At 36.1% G+C, this 20,000-nt stretch overlaps 1 protein-coding gene across 1 annotated transcript in view; it reads right to left on the reverse strand.

Annotated features, from left to right (window-relative positions):
- Positions 1-2,311, reverse strand: part of LOC137646411 (uncharacterized) — an 11,542-nt gene extending 9,231 nt beyond the window's left edge. The window contains exons 1-2 of the mRNA XM_068379511.1: positions 1,890-2,311; positions 1,063-1,330 (exon numbers count right to left, since the gene is read on the reverse strand). Coding sequence (XP_068235612.1) covers positions 1,063-1,330; positions 1,890-2,311 — 690 coding nt within the window. The remainder of the gene's footprint in view (positions 1-1,062; positions 1,331-1,889) is intronic.
- Positions 2,312-20,000: the final 17,689 nt, after the last annotated feature.

Below are 20,000 nucleotides of genomic sequence, written 5' to 3' on the forward strand. Positions count from 1 at the left end.
TGTGTGCATATATATACATATATATATATATATATATATATATATATATATATATATATATATATATATATATATATATATATATATATATATATATATATATATATATATATATATATATATATATATATATATATATATATATATATATATATATATATATATATATATATATATATATATATATATATGCATATATATGATATCGAATCGCTCTGCCATGGGATCTCAGACACGTAAAGTAATTCTTTTTATCATAAGTAATTCTGCCCAGCCAATGATTCGGACTTGTCACTGATACAAATAAGAGTGACCATTAGACATGTAGCCTGCATAGCTTGCAGGAACAGAATTTTTTTTTTAGGGCTGACTGTGCTAAATGTCTAATATTTAATCACAATCCTATCGGTCATAAGTTCAAATGCTTGGCCTGGCTGAATTATTCCATAAAAGTAAACTTGAATAATTCAAAGATGTAAAAGATGTTATAAATGTTCGTGTTCCTAACTCAATTTTGAATGCAGTTCATGCAGGTGATAATATAATGCTCTGGGCACGTATATTTCTTGCACTGCACACCAAAAAAAAAAAAAAAAAAAAAAACCCTCGATTTCTTGTTTAAGGAACGAGGACACATATGGCATCTGTTCCCCTTGTTCTGGCCAACCTCGGTGGCATTCCAGAGTCATTATCGAATGCAGGGTCCACATTAAAAACTGAGCCAATGGTGTACCTCAGCTCCCTGGCCAAGGTCTTTGCTTGGAGCCTGGAAATAGCCCACCTTCTAGTCAGATGATCAACCACCTTTAACCCTTATTTACGCCTCGTCAATGTCTTTGTCACTGGTGCTTGGACCTGGTACAAGGTATATGCGTTGGTGTATATCATGTTGATATTACTAAAAAACAAAAACAAAGGTCATCTTCTGGTGCAAGAAGTGTTGGCACATAACTGGCCAAAGGTGTCTAAACCTCCTTTTGTGGCATTTTAGAACATTTGTGGTTCATTCTTCAATTTTTTTAATATGGAAGATTTGTGATGGATGCTACTTAGGAACTTTACCCTCTTAGCCTTGCTTGTTTGGTGAGAAATAGGGGTCACGGTCTTCTCATTGTGGTACATAACAATTGACTCCCCTACTTTAATTTTCATCGTAAAGAGTGGCTTTGGGAGATAAGGCTTATCCTTTATGGTCCCAACAAAGTCGAGACTGTTCTTCTTCAGGGATTCTGCAGCTTGAAGGGAGCTGAACCCGTTGTCTGTTGTTACCACTCGACCACGGCGTGGATATGGGGCAATCAATTCCATTATGTAGAACTCCCCATGAGTTCTGTAGGTCGAGAGGTCCACAGTCCCCTTGCCCAGGTAGGGAATGGTATTACATAAAAAAAAATGTGTGTCAGCATCGCACATCATAACTATCTTCATCCGAAATATGTAAAACAGACGACTATTTAGTAAAATTCTAAAATGATGGAGCAAATATATACTATATTCATGGGTAAATAAATCTATAAAAAAAGACAGGCATGTATACAATGGAATAACAGGTAAGTAAATGTGATTGCAAATAAATTAGATGATAAGTAATAAGAAATTAAAACAATTATACATAAACGAAAATGGCAAGTAAGTAAATCTAGGAAAAAAAACTACTGGCAAATATGCAATGGAATGCCAGGTAATTAATTGTTATTTCAAATAGATTAGATAATTAATAATAAATGAGAAATTAAAACAAGTAAATATAAATTAGAATGATAGGTAAGTAAATCTAGAAAAAAACACAGGCAAGTAAATACCTTGAACAAATCCAAGATAACAATAATAATAAAAGTAATAAAAATAAATACAACACAAACACAAACAACAACGAAAGAAATACTTACTTTGCAGGTTTATTCAGGATGTACATCTTCAATGGCGTTTTTCCACGGAATGGTACCAACTGCTCATCAATGATTAGATGAGGGCCAGGCACATAGATATTCTTGCAGGCATCAACAAAACTATGCCACAGGGTCCTGATAGGCGCCAGCCTGTCCACTAGTATCCTATGTGTTCGTGTCTGCAAGTTGTCAATCCTAAGGACCCTCATCAGGAAGGCAAATCTTGCATTACTCATTGTGCTTCTGTATAGGGAACCTCCTTCAAATGGGGTAAACATTTGGGCATCAGATACATGATTTTCATTCTTCAGACCTGACATTCCAAGGATGCCAATCATAGCCTTTAGTTTCCTGATGCCGGTATCTTCTGTAGTGGCTCTTTGAACTTTATATTTAGCTCTATAAAGCTGCAATCTTATCATTTGTATAAAAAGCCATTGCTGCAAACTCCTCATCCGGAATAGAGTTCAAAAGGCTCATGCGGATATCTAAGTTTATTTGTTCGCTCTGTCAATGATTCTGGTGGCAGTGCGTGGGAATTTGCAACTATGGCCAATCTAGGATTTGGTTCCCAGTGCCAAACATTTCCATTTCTGGTCCTATATGTATCTCTGTCATAAAATACAATCGGGGATCAGCACTGCCACATAAGGGGCATCATGCTCTTTTCCTGCTCTTTATTTCATAGGGAGTAAGAGGTGGCACTGGATCAGGGGTGTTACTGGGTGATGGAACAGGGGTGGAACTGGTTGATGGCACAAGGGTGGAACTGGTATAAGGCACAGAGGTGGCACTGGATGATAGCACAGGGCTGGAACTGATAGATGGCACAGGGGTAGCACTGGCTGATAGCGCAGGGGTGGCACTTGTTGATGGCACAGGGGTGGCACTCAAGGATGTCTGAAAGTTGAATGACGTTCCAGACCCCTGCCACGTCATTTGCACCAACGCCTCATCCTCGACATTACTGTAGGGAACTAGCATCGCACTAAATTTCATGCTGCCATCTGTCACTGGCACTGGCACGGATACTGATACTGAAGGCACTGATACTGAAGGCACTGACAACACAAAGGGTTCTTCAGGTAACAACCGGGTATCCCAAATACTATGAGACTTCGATGATGATGAGACGGGGGCCCTCCCTGAGGGACTCCTGAAGTAGGTCAAGGTCAGCTGCGGGTCATTGACCTCTTCCTCATCCTTGTCATCTAGAATCTTCCTTTTACTCCTCTTGGAAGTCAATATCGCCTTTCTCTTCACTCGAAGACCAGAAGCAAAGCCCAGGGGAAACACAGTTTCTGAAGAGGTGTTGAATGAAGTTGAATAGAAGGATCTTGGCTAGAGGGAAAACTAGCTGCCAGGTGACACAGCCACGTCGTCTTCCTCAGGCATGTCTCCAGACTTTTGATATGTAGCCTTGTCTACACAGCTTTCAGCATCACTGGCATCACTATTAGATTCCAAAAGGACCTAAATTCCCCTCCTGGATGGGAATCTTTTCGGCATCTTCGAAAACTGAAAAGAGAAAAAAAAACACACTTAAGTTTTCACTTATTTACCAAAACACGTGGCTATACAGCCTAAAGGTAACCACACCACAGTATAGCAACACTATTCGCCAATGTTAACCCAAATCTCATTAAGTTTAATAGATAACAGTATGAGATATATATCATAATGTAAAAGTATACGATTTTGAGGTTTGTACCACCCTGGTGACCAAGCAAAATTTGAAGGGCTGTAAGCTGGCAAATTTCTGGAGCTTAATCTGACAAGTCCGTCCTCGATCGAAACACAACACAAACTGACGCCGCGCACCTCGACCTGGCGGGAAAGCCTGAAATAACCCGCCAAATCCTGAAAATTGTGGTTCTGTGCATGTGCCCAGTCCCTGCACAGGGTCCACATTATACACTCAGGGTTTAACCAACTGAATCTAGAAGTCGTACATTGTTAAAAAACACATTTAGTCCATGAGCCAGACACTAAAATTTTGGATTTGATTACCACCAAGGGGGACTAATAGCCATTGTGTTTTTTAGTTAGCTTAGTGTCTAAGGTACATGAAAACATGTGATGGACATTTCAGAAGTCCAGCTTAATACCCTTATGGCGGCCATCTTTAAAGATGGCCGCCGTTTTTATAAAAATTGGCCAGATGTCAGAAATTTGCCTCCTGCCTTCCATAATTTTGTTTCAGACCAAATCTACTTGTTTGATATTATAGTATACAAGATTATCAAGGAGAAATGCATACTTTTGGGTGAATTTTTAACATAATTTATTTTTAAATCATAAAAAATATGAGAAAAAATCACAAAATTTTGCATTTTTTCCATTTTTTTTTTCATTTTCCTTGTATTTGTCCATAAGTTTAGTTCTTACTTAAGTATTGCCTGACTCTTAGCCTTATTAAGTACCTCCTTGTAAAAATATCTGCTAATCCACATGAAATATTTACATACAAATGACATGTGCAATCTGATTCAGATATTCCTCCATCTATGACATTGAATTATATATATATATTTGTATATATTATGGCAAACATACTGTCCCTAGTAAACTGTTTTATGTTTTGAGTAAAATTCAACATATTATAAACTTATAATGGCATATTAAAATCACACGTTACATATTATGAAATGGGTGTTCTCTTTTTGTACCTGATCCACATTTTGATATTCAGTCCTCATCACTTTCGGAATCCTCAGAATCTAGTTCCATTTATTCTTCTTCATCAACCATTTTGGCACATGCAGTAAGCTTACAGGCTGCTGTGCATTTAAGTCCATTTATAATGCATGAGCAGTTTGCTGGTTGACACTGCCTGCAACATTTGCAGGACATTAAACGAAGGACAACTTCTTGGGCTGGCATGGTCGTCATCCACTGAATCAGCAGATTCCCTTCACTCATTGTCCATCCATGGCCATCCTTTTGATTTGGAATACAAGGGAAGTTTTTAAGGCTATTCCTCCAAATGGCTGACTGGTAATTAGCACGAACTGTGTGCTGGTACAAAGTGTTCTGGCAAGTTGGTAACTGGCCTGATTCAACATCCCCTTGCGCTCTGAAACATTTCGTACCTTAGTTGATTAACTCTCAGACACTGTGTTGTGCGAATACAATTTACATGTGAATTCTTCAATGAGTTCAAATATTGCACCAGAAAGCTGGCAACTTGAACCAAGTTCAGAGAAAGCAACTTGATATTTCTGGTTTTGAATGATTAATTTTAATGCCTTCAGCTTGCCTTGTCCAGCCAATGCACTAATAGTGTCGCATCCAGTCCATGAATGAAGGCCCAATAACGCATTTCTCACACCATCCCCAATAGCACTACTCAATTTGCTGGTGTCGACCAGTCTGATGCGCAGTTTAGAGCCCCTTCTTATGAATATTTGACTCTTTATCAGATGGCTTAGAGCAAGACAAATGATTAAAACATCTGTGTCATCTGATATTAATAGCAGTGAGTTGAATTCTCCTGCATGCTTAGCATGTAAAAGCAAACGAGTATCAGCTTCTTCTTGACTTAATGCCAGTTTTTCAACTATTTGACAGTCATTTTGCGTGAGTTTCAGACATTTGGTTTCCAAATGTTATAAACATGACTCTATCTCCAGGTTTCACTCTTTTCTCTGGATCTTTCCAGCTTTCAGCCAGGAATGCAGACACGTTGTTCTTGCTCTCTGTACAAGTGAGTAGCCTCCTCCAATTCTTTATCTTATGGCCTGGTCTAATCTGCTTAAATGCTATACCCATCTGTGAACCATGTCGTTCAGCAGTCTTGATTGATTAGTCTGTATAGATATCAAACACTATATAAATTCTTTTACTTCTTTGGCTTGCATAAAGATTCTGGCTAAGCACTTTATCTGATAACTCATCAAAAGTATGATTCTCTCCTTGGGTCTTTTGAATGAGAGCCATGTCATTAATAATTGTAGTATGAGGCTCACTTATTTCTTCTGCTGGATGTACTTTTCCTTCCAGATGCTTCCCCAAAACAGCCTTATTGGTTTTCTTCATAGTGCCATCAGCATTAGCTAGTGTCCAAGGTAGAGGACCGAGAGGGTGACTGAAAACATCTAACATGTCCAACTTACGGTTCTGTGCTATCAGAAGCATGTTACCAAAAACTAGGCGATCTGCATTGAGCATTACTTCAGTCTTTGTTCCCTTGATAGTTCTTCCTTTCTTCATGTTGTGGAAGGTTCTTAGGTTCAGTCTGTTTATGGTATCATAGAATCCCTCCCCCTGCTGTATATGCTGTACGTTTGCTGAAAATAAATCCTGGGAGACCTCTGGGGGCGCAGCTGCTCCAGTGGAAAGGTTGACTACATCTAAGGGGTCTTGCTGTAAAGGATTGATCCAGTTATTCTCAAGCAGATCTACTAGTGATGATACGTCAGCTTCATCTCTCATAATGCGAGTTAATTCAAGGTCTGGATGACTTAAAATTGAACAATGGATGGATATTCTTTCCCATAACTGCCTCACAGCAGCAGCTCGGTGTTCTGTTGTTAAATAATAGCGAGACACAGTACTAGGTTTAAGACTAAATCCAGGTGTACCATAAGCAGTTTGGGTGTCCTTGTTGCCAATCTCTTCAGTAGTTTGGTCTACTGCAATGCATGCAAATGGATTAGTTGAACTGAGTTGTACTAAAAATCCACCATTAAGAAAATGAGCATACAACTGTCGAAAATTCTCCTTTAAATGAGTCATCTGTGCATAGAACACAGGGAGATATCTGGCATAGTTGGTTTTTTCCATCGCAAAACACAAAGGAATTACCTCACGAATGCATGCTATATGAAGAAGCCAGTCACCTTCCCTGTCAGCTCGCAAGAGCCCAAGAAGTGTCTCAACCATTTATATGTATGTCATCCAGTATGATGCCAACGGACCCTTGTTTTTCATATCACACATATATTCATGGAACAGTTGCAAGACTTTTTTGCAAGAGTTGTTTTCCAATACATCATGATAAATTGAAGCACAAATATTCTTATGCTGTTCATTTAGTACACCTTTAGCATCAGATAAACATGGTAGAGCATCAGGGTGTTATCTTCTAGCCATTCCTGAAATGCATGCCAGGCAAGCCTCATTAAGGCTTCATACATGAGCTTATGAAAACGTACTGCTCTGTTGTATTGTTTTCCTTCTAGCACTTTGTTAATAGATCCCTCAGGAATAACTCCAGATTCCACAGCTAAATCCCGTAGTTCTGCATCACCATACATTTTTCCAATAGTTGACATAAAATTGTATAGTGTGTGGAAATTCCCCATCATTAATACAATCTTTCCATATTTTTCTGGATACATCCATGCAATTTCTGTTGCCTTAGCAAACAAAGCTTGATCCAGGACAACTGCTATGCTGTCTAGGTGGAGTGATGACTGAATAGTGATGGATTGATGGAGGATTTCCTGTACAGTTGTCATTTCTGTTGCAGGAGCATTTATTGTTGGTAGGTACCCAACTGTGTCTGATGCAACTGGAATATTGTCTCTGGTTGAAATGTTGAAGCCTGTCCACGAACTTACTGTTTGATTTGTTGGTTCCTGTGCCCGCTCTATTATAAATAGAATATTTCTCCGCTGTGCCCTCCAAGCAGCATCCTTTAGCACTTCAGAAAGGTCAGCTGGTGTTACTGGTGCTGGACCATTCCTTTTGCCTACAGTAAACACTGGAATTGTCAGAGGATCTGATTGTTCTCTTCTTGTCCTTTTTGCTGATGGATAATTGTGGTTTAGGTGGGGCACGTGTCATCGATTCGGCCTGTACAATTATTCCATTAACACGATGTGAAGTTCCTGCTCCACTAAGTACCTCCTCTTGTCTGTCAATGTTATTAAATGCTAGCACTGTAGGAACACTAGGATGGATATCTGAAGGTAATACGAGCCTATTGTTATCTGTGTTCTCTAGCTTTTCAAGACAGAGTGCAGTGTCAATCTCTTCTAAAACTGAATATGAACATGAATGTCCCAATCGATTCAATATTTTAATCAGCTCAACATTTCCTGTAAGTGGTTTTACAACCAAAGGAAGAAGGACATGCTTCGGTGTAAGCACCTTACATACAGTCACACCAGAGATAATGTCTTGAGCAATAGACTATGACAACCTATTACGCGCAAGGTGGGTGCCTGGTCTTTTCCACAAAGTAAGATGCAGAGAAACTTCATGAGATTGTCTGGTATGGGCAAATATCCTTCCACCAAGTTCTTGAGGGTGTGGAGGCCATGTTTGTTCTAGGATTTCACATTTTATTTCATGGCGTAAAAACTGGGCAATCCTGACTATTAAAAAATCAAAGTCATCATTTTGGGCATATACCTAAAGTTTGTTCTTTAACAGTACATTTTCATTAATGACTGATTCGTACGACAAATTATCAGGTCCCAGATAGACCAGGCGAGATATGGTGAAGAAATGTAATGCCTCTCCAAACTCAGCCTCAAGTTTATGGCATAGATGGTTCTTTGTGGCATCAGTAACTTCATATATTCCTTTCTGGTTCATGAAGGTTATAACCTTTGATGTGAGCTCAGTTAAGGGAAGAATTCGTGGTTTATTGAAAAGATCATTATGAATAAATTCACTCAACATTTTCATAGCTGCTTTCTCCACTTTTTGGTAAGGATCCTCTTCCTGCTGGTTGTCATCACTCTTTTCGGGTTTAGTACGAGTGTAGCCTTTGTAACAGGATTTATGATAGTGTGCCTCTGCTGCAACAATGTCTCTTGATGTGATAGCAAGGATTCCTTGATCCATACCTTGAGTGGTAATGTCCCTAATCCTTTTATCAGCTCTTAGCTCAACTGCTGGTTTTAATGGCCCGCTGGTATTTGTCGGGATGATTGCCTAGACATGAAGACATCATCTACTTTGAGTTCCAAACTTTCTTGGTTTCTTAGCTTATCCAGGGCCTTTTTATGAGTGAAATTAGATCTGCATTTTCTGTGATATAGTACACTTGATAAAGCTTTTGGGAATTCTTGTGCCAAGGTAAGTATTGGTTCAAAGTTTCTTATTTCTGCAGCTTCACGTAGGGTAATCCAGGAGGCTTCATCTTGAGGACTACTTAGTTCCTTCAGTGTGGACACTTTCCACATATAACACAGCTCTTAGGGTCCATTCTTGGTCGCTTTGTTGTAACTTTTTCATCAGCCATTTTGGTAGCCAGATAAGTCAAGCCTGAAACAAATATTTAGGGGCCGTTCAAATATGTTGCCATCATATTAAATGTGTCAGTAATTATAAATATTAATTAATTCTTTTTTAAATTCTCTCAAAACACAAAAAAGTCAAAGCATTGAATAAGTGAGCAAATATGAACAAAATGAATGACTTATATATATAGGTAATGGTATATGTACATATCAGTATACGTATAAATGTATATGACACTAGTTTTTAATTTGACAAAGCTGGGAACAGAGAAATAAATGGTGACCATTTGATATTTCAACAAATAACAATATTCAGAGGTTGAATATGAGTAAAACATGAAAAAAAAAATATAATGAAAATGGAACTATTCGCACAAAATAATAAAAAAAAAAATAGAGAAAAATCAAATTTTTCACAATATTTTACTGGATATAAACAAATAAATAACAGATAACCACCCCCAAAAGTATGTCATTTGATGCATTATGTTATATACAACAAATTTATAACAATTAGGCAATGTTTCTACTGAATTAAAAGTGAACAAGAAGCATTCTTTGGAGATACATAATAATATATTGGTTAGGGGAGCCATCTTTAAAGATGGCCGGCAAAATGCTATCAAGCTGGGCTTCTGCAATGTCCATCACATATTTTCATACAACCCATATACTAAGTTAACTAAAAAACATAGTGGTTATTAGTCCACCAATATGGTAGTCAAATCTTGCCTGGCTCATGGACTAATTTAGGAACAACACTTCTGCCCGGCCATGTATTCGAACCTTCATTCCCGAGTGGAAATATAAGAAACAGTTGGTTTAGCCCCTTGACTACCAAGAATGCCATTTTTTTAAGCAGTGCGAGCAATTGCAAGAAATTCATCTCTACTAAGCTAACCCTTGTATTGAGCGGAAATACATTCATAGAGTGGCAAGCATAGTCTTTATTGTTTTTATTTTCCATAATCAAACTTTTGCTAAATTAAAAATTAAGTAAAAAACAGCATAGGCCTTCTTTATCACGTTAATGACCAGAGAATACTACATAGGGTTTTAATTTTTTGTCTTCAATAGCACCTTAGAATTGCTAACAACAAAATAAATAGTGGAAGATTCCTCATTCTGATTATAATATGCATCATCCTAACTCCTCTAAAATGCCAGAATAAAGTGAACATAATGATTAGAACAAGTTTTACAGGAAGGTGTCAAATACAAAAATATACCTTTTTTATGACATCTGTGTACTAAAAAAAGCCTTTGATGGTGTGCACCGACCAATATTGTTTAGAGTCCTACGTTAGTATGGAGATCCTCTTAAATACATAGATTTCATTATGTATGTTCATAAGCAGAGCAGGTGTAAAGATGTTGTTGGTGGAGTTCTATCAATTGAATTTCCAGAGAACAATGGAGTACTCCAAAAGAATGTGTTGTGACCTATGGCGTTTATCCTCCTCATGGATATTTTTAATGCATAGAACAGTTGGGGATGGTGGATTAGGATTGGACTGGAGTGGTAATACAACATTAGCTGACCTAGGGTATGCTATTAGGCTGTCTTTATTAGCAGAACACCACAGGATTTGCAATGCTTGCCTACCAGAATGCATGAAATATCATAGGAGGTTGGGCTCAAAATAAATAGAGGAAACACAGAGATGATGAGAACAGAATATGCAATGAGAGATGAAATACCATTGGGAGGAGAAAAGGTTAAGGAGGTAGAATCATTAAAATGTTTAGGTATTATCATCTTTATTACAGGGTCTTTCGAAATGGAGTTTAATGAAAGATTTTAAGAAAATAAGACAATGGCTAGGTTAAGTAAAATTTTGAAATCAAATCACCAGAAATTACATATAAATATCAGGTTATATATCAGTTTAGTGAAATCGGCGTTACAGTATGGTCAGAAGTCGTGGTATGACAATAAGAAAATATCCAAGACTTTTTAGGTTAGAGAAAAAAAACTTTCTGAAGAAGATTGGGAGTTGATTAGCAGGACAGGATTAGAAATCTAACTACAAGAGAGATTACCCGAGTGCCATACGGGGATGGGATCAAGGTGAGGGGTAAAAGGAGATGGTTCTGGCAAGCTCTTTGCCCTCCCCAAGAGAGATTAGTTCATCAAATGTTTAACTGGGTTCCATAAAGCACTAGAAGAGTTGGAAGACCTAGGCCTATACGGCTGAGGACTATGAAGAGTAACGTACGAGATGATGAAAGGATAAGTATTATTTTAAATTTCATGGTAGAGACGACAGGAGAAATCTAACCGAGTCTTTTCTCGTTAATAGCATAGGAGATGATGATGATAATGATGATTGAATATGCAGTACACTTCAATATTCGTTTCATAGTTGATATATGACTAGTATGCTTATTTTCTTGTTATATATATATATATATATATATATATATATATATATATATATATATATATATATATATATATATATATATATATATATATATATATATATATATATATATATATATATATATACACACACATATATATATATATATATATATATATATATATATATATATATATATATATATATATATATATATATATGTATATATACATATATATATATATATATATATATATATATATATATATATATATATATATATATATATATATATATATATATACACACATATATATATATATATATATATATATATATATATATATATATACATATATATATATATATATATATATATAAATATATAATATATATATATATATATATATATATATATATATATATATATATATATATATATATATATATATATATATGTGTGTGTGTGTGTTAAGGTACATTATTTCTGTACTTTTCCTTTATGGTTCATTTTTTACATTTCCATTTGTTTTCTGCACTAGGCTAATTTCCTTTTATTGAGGAACTCGAGACTGAACTATTTTGCATTTTTTAAATAGCGTTGCAGCTTAGCAAGTAATAATAATAATAATAATAATAATAATAATAATAATAATAATAATAATAATAATAATAAAAATAATAATAATAATAATAATAATAATACAGCTTTGCACTAAGGGTGTCTGCCGATTTCTTATGAAGATTTCAAACGAAATATCATCTTATTTTCAGCCATACGAGAGTAAAAACCCCATCAGAGTAAAAGATTATAGGAATCTAGAGACAATTTTCTTTACTCGGATGGTGGCTGTGATGTTTAGCCTACATCACACTTACTTGAAATTAGCTCACTCACCTAGAATGATATGCTGTTAGTGAGAATGAATCCTATCCTAACATCTTTGCCGACTTGTAATCTGGTCTCAGGTCAACATCTCTGCTCTTCTTTAATTACTTGGGAGTTTCGAGTGAGAATATGTGAGCAAAACTGGTACACAATAATACAAAAATAACAAATGAGCATCGCTCTCAAACAGATTGGATCATATTGCAATGCAAAAGCAAGAAGAATCATATCCTGATTTAGGACAATTAATTGATTAATTAATCCTTCAAAACATTCACTTCTACCATTATAAACTATATTGGAATATGTTATATTAATGCAAGACTGTGTAACATTACTCTTAATTCCCGTAGTGCATATAATATTACAGTACAAAATACATAGTCTCCTCCCCGTAACTTGACATTTTACAAAACTACAAATCTATTCATTCAGGAGGCTTCCCTATATTCATCTTATAGGGAAGTACCCTAACTTCATCCTGTACTGGTATATGAATAGTTTCTGAATCTACACCTGATGTTTGAGCATCTTGGTTGATATTTGATTCAACTGTTTCTGAAAATTTTTCATCTCTAACATTCACATGATCTACTGGATTCTTATCTAACGGCTGTAATTGATCATCATGATGTTTTACAATATTTCAACCAACTTGAACATCATAATGTAAATTTTCTATCTCTTTTACAATTTCTCCTTGTACCTGCTTTTCTACTCCTTCTCCCCTTCAACAAATTTGATGGTGTCACACCTGCTGTGCTGTGCGGTGTTGTTCTATAAGACAATAAAAACATTGACACATTAAAAAATGTTATTTGCATTTCCTTTTCTGCATTTCATACTATGCTTAATGTTTGAACAAATCTTTCAGCCTCTCCTTTCTTTAAAAGATGATACGTTGGGGAAAATGTATGTTTAATACCATTTACTTCACAAAACTCTCTGGAATTCCATGTGTAGACGAAATTTTCATTAATTCTTTAACAGTTGCGTAAGATGCTGTTGTCTTCACTGGAATTACTTCTGGCCACTTACTGTAAGCATCGACAACTATCAAAAACATATAACCAAAGAAAGGACCAGCAAAATATATGTGCACTCTTTGCTATAGATACCTGAATAATTCCAATGGGTGTATTCTAGAAAATTGAGGATTGTTGTGTTGCATAACACAATTCATAAAATTTCTTACAAATAATCCAATATTTTTTTCTGCACCTAGCCACCCGAAAAAAAGTCCATGTAATAGACTTTGATCTGTCAATGATCACCATGTATTTTAGACAAAACATTATTCATCAGTGAACTAGGAATAATTACCCCTGATCCTTTCATTATACAACCTTGTACTATGCTCAATTCACTCCATATATCTTTACAGGGTTTACAATTTGCCTCATTACCACATAAGTCCCTACCTGTCATTAAACTCTCTACAACCTTACTAAGTATTGGGTCTTTCTCGGTAATGTGTGGAATATCCTAGGCTGTAACGGGTACATCATATACTGAGATTATAGTAATATACTGTCATCATACTCTTCTAGTGCTTTGTCTACTGGAAATCTAAAGCATCTGCCTTATCCATCGTTGATGCAGGATGATATTTCATAACATAATGGTATGCGGCTAATGTAATCGCCCAAGGTTGTGGTCTTGCAGCTACCAACGTAGGTAAACTTGCGTTTGGACCCAATATTGTAAATAGAGGTTTATGATCTGTAACGAGTGTGAACGTTTTCCTGCATAATGATACATATGAAATTTCTAAACTCTATACATTAATGCTAACCCTTCTTTTTCTATTTGAGAATAATTCCTTTCTGCCATGTTCAATACTATAGAAGCAAAATCAATTGGCTTTTCTTTTCCATAAGATAATACTACACCTAAACCTATGTCCGATGCATCACAAACTAATTTAAATGGTGAATCCATTTGATAATGTACTAGAAATGTAGGTGATATTATTTCCTGCTTGATTCTTTTAAAAGATTCCTGGCAATCTTTTGTCCAATTCCACTCTACACCCTTATTCATTGTAGATAAATTCTGAACGAAATGATCAAAAAATTTTACTAAATCTAAAAATCATTGTAATATCTTAACATTTTCTGGTATCTTCATTGATATCACTGTTTTAATTTTCTCCTTAGTCTTATGAATACCTTTGCCATTAATTACAAAAAATCTAGGAGTACTATCTGATTTTAAACTAAAATTTCCTTTGTCTTCTTTACTGTAACAACTTTCTCTTCAAATACTTCTTGAAACTCTAATAGAATATTATCCTCAGACACTTCTTTCTTGTGTTCATCTTATGTACCTGCAACTCTCAAAATACTAGGCCAATCTAATGCTAAATAATGTAACCAATCCCAATCTAGTAAAGTTTGTAATTTACCTTTAACTACCGTTAATGGCATTCTGTCTAACTTCTGATATTTATACTGTATTTCTACATTTCAAGTACCCATTACCTGAATGTCAAAAACATTATAATCTTTCAAAACTCTATTTGTATCTTTTAATAACAACCTAGGGATAGTTTTAGCTTTTTTCTCAGACATAATTGATATATTAGCTACTGTGTCAACTTGCACTACAATTGGTTTACCATTTATGATAACTTCTATAATAATATTTCTTTGCACCTTTGTTGACAGAATTAATGCAAAACGCAAAATCAGTTTCTGACCTATCCTGATTATCATGAACATTTTCCACATTATTCTTTTGGCCTATAGTATTAACTGCTGCATTTATTTTCTTTCCATACTGTTTAGGGAATCTACAAACCTTTGAAAAAGATCCTGTCTTTCTACAATTTTGGCATGTGTGTCCTTTAGCAGGACATTTCCTTGCTTCGTATGCAAGATGATCAATTTTACCACACCTATAGAATTTGGATTTTTTCTGTTGCTTCTGCATATAGGGTTGATTCCGATATTTGTGTGCATTAGAGTTGGGCAATTTCCTATGATTATGCTTTGACGTATTCTATCTCTGATTCTCCCTGTCTTTCAAGTTTGGGCCAATCTTACTGATTGAAAAATGTCCATTCTATTGCTTCTAGAATTACCTATTATATTACTTTGCTTGTTAAATGTTTCCAGAGCTCCACCTATAATCAATACCTTCTCTAGTGTTAAATCTTAATCTTACAATAATTTTTTTTCTTAGCTCTTGTGATATACAATAGGCAATAACTTGAACTATGATAACATTTTCTAACTCTAGAAATTCACATGAAACAGCTAAATTTTCAAGTCTAGTCACAAATGCATCCAGGCTTTCGTGGTCTTTCTGATATGCCTGTGCTGTAAATTGATACCTTTCAAATAATTTATTGACCTGAGGGGCAAAATATGTGGTAAGAGACTTAATCGCAGCTTTACTAGTGTCATCGGTAGGGTGTAATGTCTTAAACACTTTCCGACCCTCTCTACCACCTGTGTGCAGAAATAACGTCTTTCTCTGTGCATCTTTTATACTACCTAAAGCTTCAAAGTGAATCTTAAATTCCTCACACCACTGTTGCCATCGTGTTGCAACAGAATTGGGTTCTGAAACAATTCTGAACTTCTCTGGATGTCCAGGGCCAATTTGAATTCTTACCTGAATTAGGTTAGGTAAATGAAATCTACAAAATAAACTAAAAGGTAATTCTAACCTAATTTCTATGTTAATTGCTCTTTCTGTGTGTTTATGCAACCCTAATTGATAGTATTACACTTTCTGTTTTATGTAAACTACCACTGTCTTAAGGTGAAATTTTACCACCTAATACCGACTGGTAACCAATTTAAATCCTACCTTACTTGGTCCTAACTAATAAAATTTTATAGAATGTTTGCTTCTTTCTTGACATTGAAGTTGAATGTAGAAATGTGTTTTGGCGTTCCTCTAGTTTACTGTATTCCTACTGCATGGGGTTACATCTAATTGTCTTCCTGCTGCATTTCTCTGCATGGGTTCCCTCTCAACTTTAGTCGCCAATATGTGATGTTTGGCCTACATCACACTAACTTGAAATCAGCTCACTTACCTGGAATAATAATATATTGTTATTGAGAATGAATCCTATCCCAGCATCTTCGGCGATATGTGAGGTTTTGCCTACATAACAACTACTTGAAATCATCTCACTCACCTAGAATAATAATATATTGTTATCCAGAATGAATCATATCATAGTATCTTCAGCGACTTGTCTTCTAGATTTATGGGATATAATCAGACTTCTTATTAAAATACGTTTACTTTCTCTCAGGTCTACATCTCTGCTCTTCTCTTACAACTTACGAGTTTCGAATGAGAATATGTAAATAAAACTCGTACTCAACAATACAAAAATAACAAATGAGCATCGATCTCAAAAATATTGGATCCTATTGCAACACAAAAGCAAAAAGAATCACATCCTAACTTTAGGACAATCAATTAATGATTAAATCCTTCATAACATACGCTATTATACTTATTAACTATATTGGAATATATTCTATCGATGCAACACTGTGCGACATTTCTCTTAATACCCTTAGCGCATATAATATTACAGTACAAAATATATAAAAGGGGCTAATGTGGTAACGTCCTTGACAGGTAATCGCCAGACTGGGGTTCAAGTCCCTCTCAGACTCTCTAGTTCCTTTGGTCGCTGCAAACTCTCCATCCTTGTGAGCCAAGGATGGTGGGTTCAGGGGAGCCTATAGGTCTATCTGCCGAGTCATCAGCAGCCATTACCTGGCCTTCCTTGGTCGTAGTTTGGGTGGAGAGGCAGCTTGGTCGCTGATCATATGTATGTATGGTCAGTCTCTAAGGCATTATCCTGCTTGATAGGGCAAAGTCACTGTCCCTTGCCTCTGCCATTCATGAGCAGCCTTGAAATCTTTAGACTGATAAAGGAATCTCGATAAAATTCAGCTTCACAAATCCTTTTTCTGTAGCTAGTAAGCCTTGGAAAGCCTGTGCACTTAAGCTAAGAGCTTTTTGTTATGAGCCCCATTGAATCAAAGCTCTCCATTTATGTTGGATGATAACATTTACTTTTAAAATGAGATAATTGGAAGTTCTAATCTCAATTAACATGTAATCATAATCATCAAAAGACAAGATATTCATATAAACAACATATCCACTAAAAGTTAGTAGAATAGATCAAATAGAATCAAGATCAATTATTGTTCTTCCTCTGATATTAGAAATTATCGCCATCCTAAAAATTAAAAACTTTAATAATCTGTGTATCTCCTAACTATACAAACCTGCAGCTCTTCACATAGGATTATTATTTTAGGGATAGCTGAAACCAGCCATTGAAGCTTTTGTGAGGTGTAATTACCCTCCGGTCGTTAGCGGACGGGTGTAGCACGATTACACCAACCACCCACCTTACACTATCACCAGTAAACAACCATCATTTTTCAATTGCAGCATGACTTCTGGGGGAAGGTGATGGCGGGAGTAGCATGTGTGAAGAGCTTTTGGTTTGCATAGCTATGAAAAATACAAATTATTTCAAATTTGCCATTTGTTCCGGCACTATTTATAAGCCTTAAACTTTACATATAGGAGAATTACGCCATGGTAGGTGGGAGCCCTAATTCTAGCTGGCTGGAGACTGTCCTGTGGCAAGACTTGGTGTGTCACACGAGCTGTTTAGAAGGCACCCTGATACCTTGTGATCCATATAGGATGACGGGCTTGGCAATTAGTGCTACTGTAGAATTTAGCAATGTGACTTGCCCAGGTAACCGTAAATTTTGAGATAAGCTCCTCACTTCTCCTAGATATTGCCCGACTCCATCTCACTTGGAGAACAAGGACATTATGAATATATCAACATATATTAGCATGTACTGAGGGCATGGTACCCACCCGCAGTCAGAGGTGGTCAGTTTGCAGCAGTCCTTGTTGTGGCGGGATGTTGCAACAACAAACCTCAAACCATTGAATCACTAAATGACAAAATGTCCCATAACATATACTTTCCCCTTACTTTATGTCAACTGGATTACTGAACAGAAGGAACAGTAAAACAAATCATAACCTTACAACTGTATTTCTTACAAACTAAAGCACTTAATACGATAATCATCAACATTCAAATAACCTAACAACTATTATAATTTTATCCTGATACTATAATTCTTAAAACAACAATTATATCAAACAACATTGATCAAACCCCTAAATGTAACATTCAATATAAAAAAACTGCCAAATTCAAATAAATAAAAAAGGAACTTGAAACTCAAATAGACCAAAACCACTATGTATAAAGTTTATGTATATAAATGGATAAGGAAAATCCTCCAACTGAGCTGACCAGTCTTTTAATTAATGGCATACTGGCACAGCTCGGTGGGAAACGGTAACCTTTCCTACTGCACAAAGCACTTTTATTAAGTAGTGAAGCAATCTAGGGAAACTCAGACTCTTGGTGGTTAATGCATCTTCGTCTTCATCATCATCATCATCATCATCATTTTCCTCATAATTATCACTTAGGTAAAATTCCTTCAAACAGGCAGTCATTACCGATGGTGTACAAATTCAAAAGAGCAACCAGTTCCAAGTCCTAATATTTGCAGGGTCAAAAATCATAAATCCGCATACAAACAATCTCCAGAAGGAGGAATTACGGGGCTGCAAATAAAAAGAAATAATCAATTACTGACATTCCTGGCTAACTAACTGTCGCACTATAGTCAAAGATAAATAATGAACGGTTTCACTATCATTCACAACCATGCCCAGCAAAGATAAACAAAATTATACTTACTGATAATATGAATAAACACTCCAAAGCTAGTAAAATAATATAAAATCCAGCGTTCACAAGCACAACTGCCTCTGTCTACAGTCAATCAAAAAAACATTCGCTCAAGACATTTCCCACTGTCCTAAGCTAGCTAAAAATATAAACAAATAACCTCAATTATGCCAACAGTCTTTCTCACAACAAACATTCATTACACCAAGTACCTCTCACTCACTGACCCCCCCCCCTTTCTCTCTCTCTCTCTCTCTCTCTCTCTCTCTCTCTCTCTCTCTCTCTCTCTCTCTCTCTCTCTCTCTCTCTCTCTCTCTAAGAATTTGGCAAAACAAAAAGCAAAAATAAATCTAGAATAAATCCTCCACATTGTATACTAAACCTGAAAAAAAGAGGATGATGAAATAAGAAGTCACCAGTCATCGTACACTTACTTGTAGGTAACTTCTGCCCTCAACCAATTGCTATTTATCCTACATGGGAGCTGAAGTGTTATTACCCTCGTTTTGTGCAGCCAGGTTCCTGTGAGTTATGCCCTGCAGGTAGTGGCCGGTGGTCGCTGTTTACCGTTTCCACACGCCAGCTTGTGATACTTGTGTCACAGAGAAATTCTTTTGGATGCAAGGAACGTGCTGACACTCCTGGTTTCATTAGCACTGGGATACTTATTAGAAGATTAGGAGCATGGTTGTACAGCTATCTCGATTTCTTGTCTAATCCCGGATGATATAGAGTTAATTGTGATCTCCCTCTGCATTTCCCCCTTGCTCACCAAGAGCTTGCTGATCTGATGGCGGGCTCTGGAGTTTCTTTTTAAGTATTTCCTCCTTCTCCTCAGAGGACACAGTATCAGTTGGTCTGGAACATCTATTATAG

The sequence above is a fragment of the Palaemon carinicauda genome, chromosome 9, assembly GCF_036898095.1.
Source record: "Palaemon carinicauda isolate YSFRI2023 chromosome 9, ASM3689809v2, whole genome shotgun sequence".
NCBI lineage: Eukaryota > Metazoa > Arthropoda > Malacostraca > Decapoda > Palaemonidae > Palaemon > Palaemon carinicauda.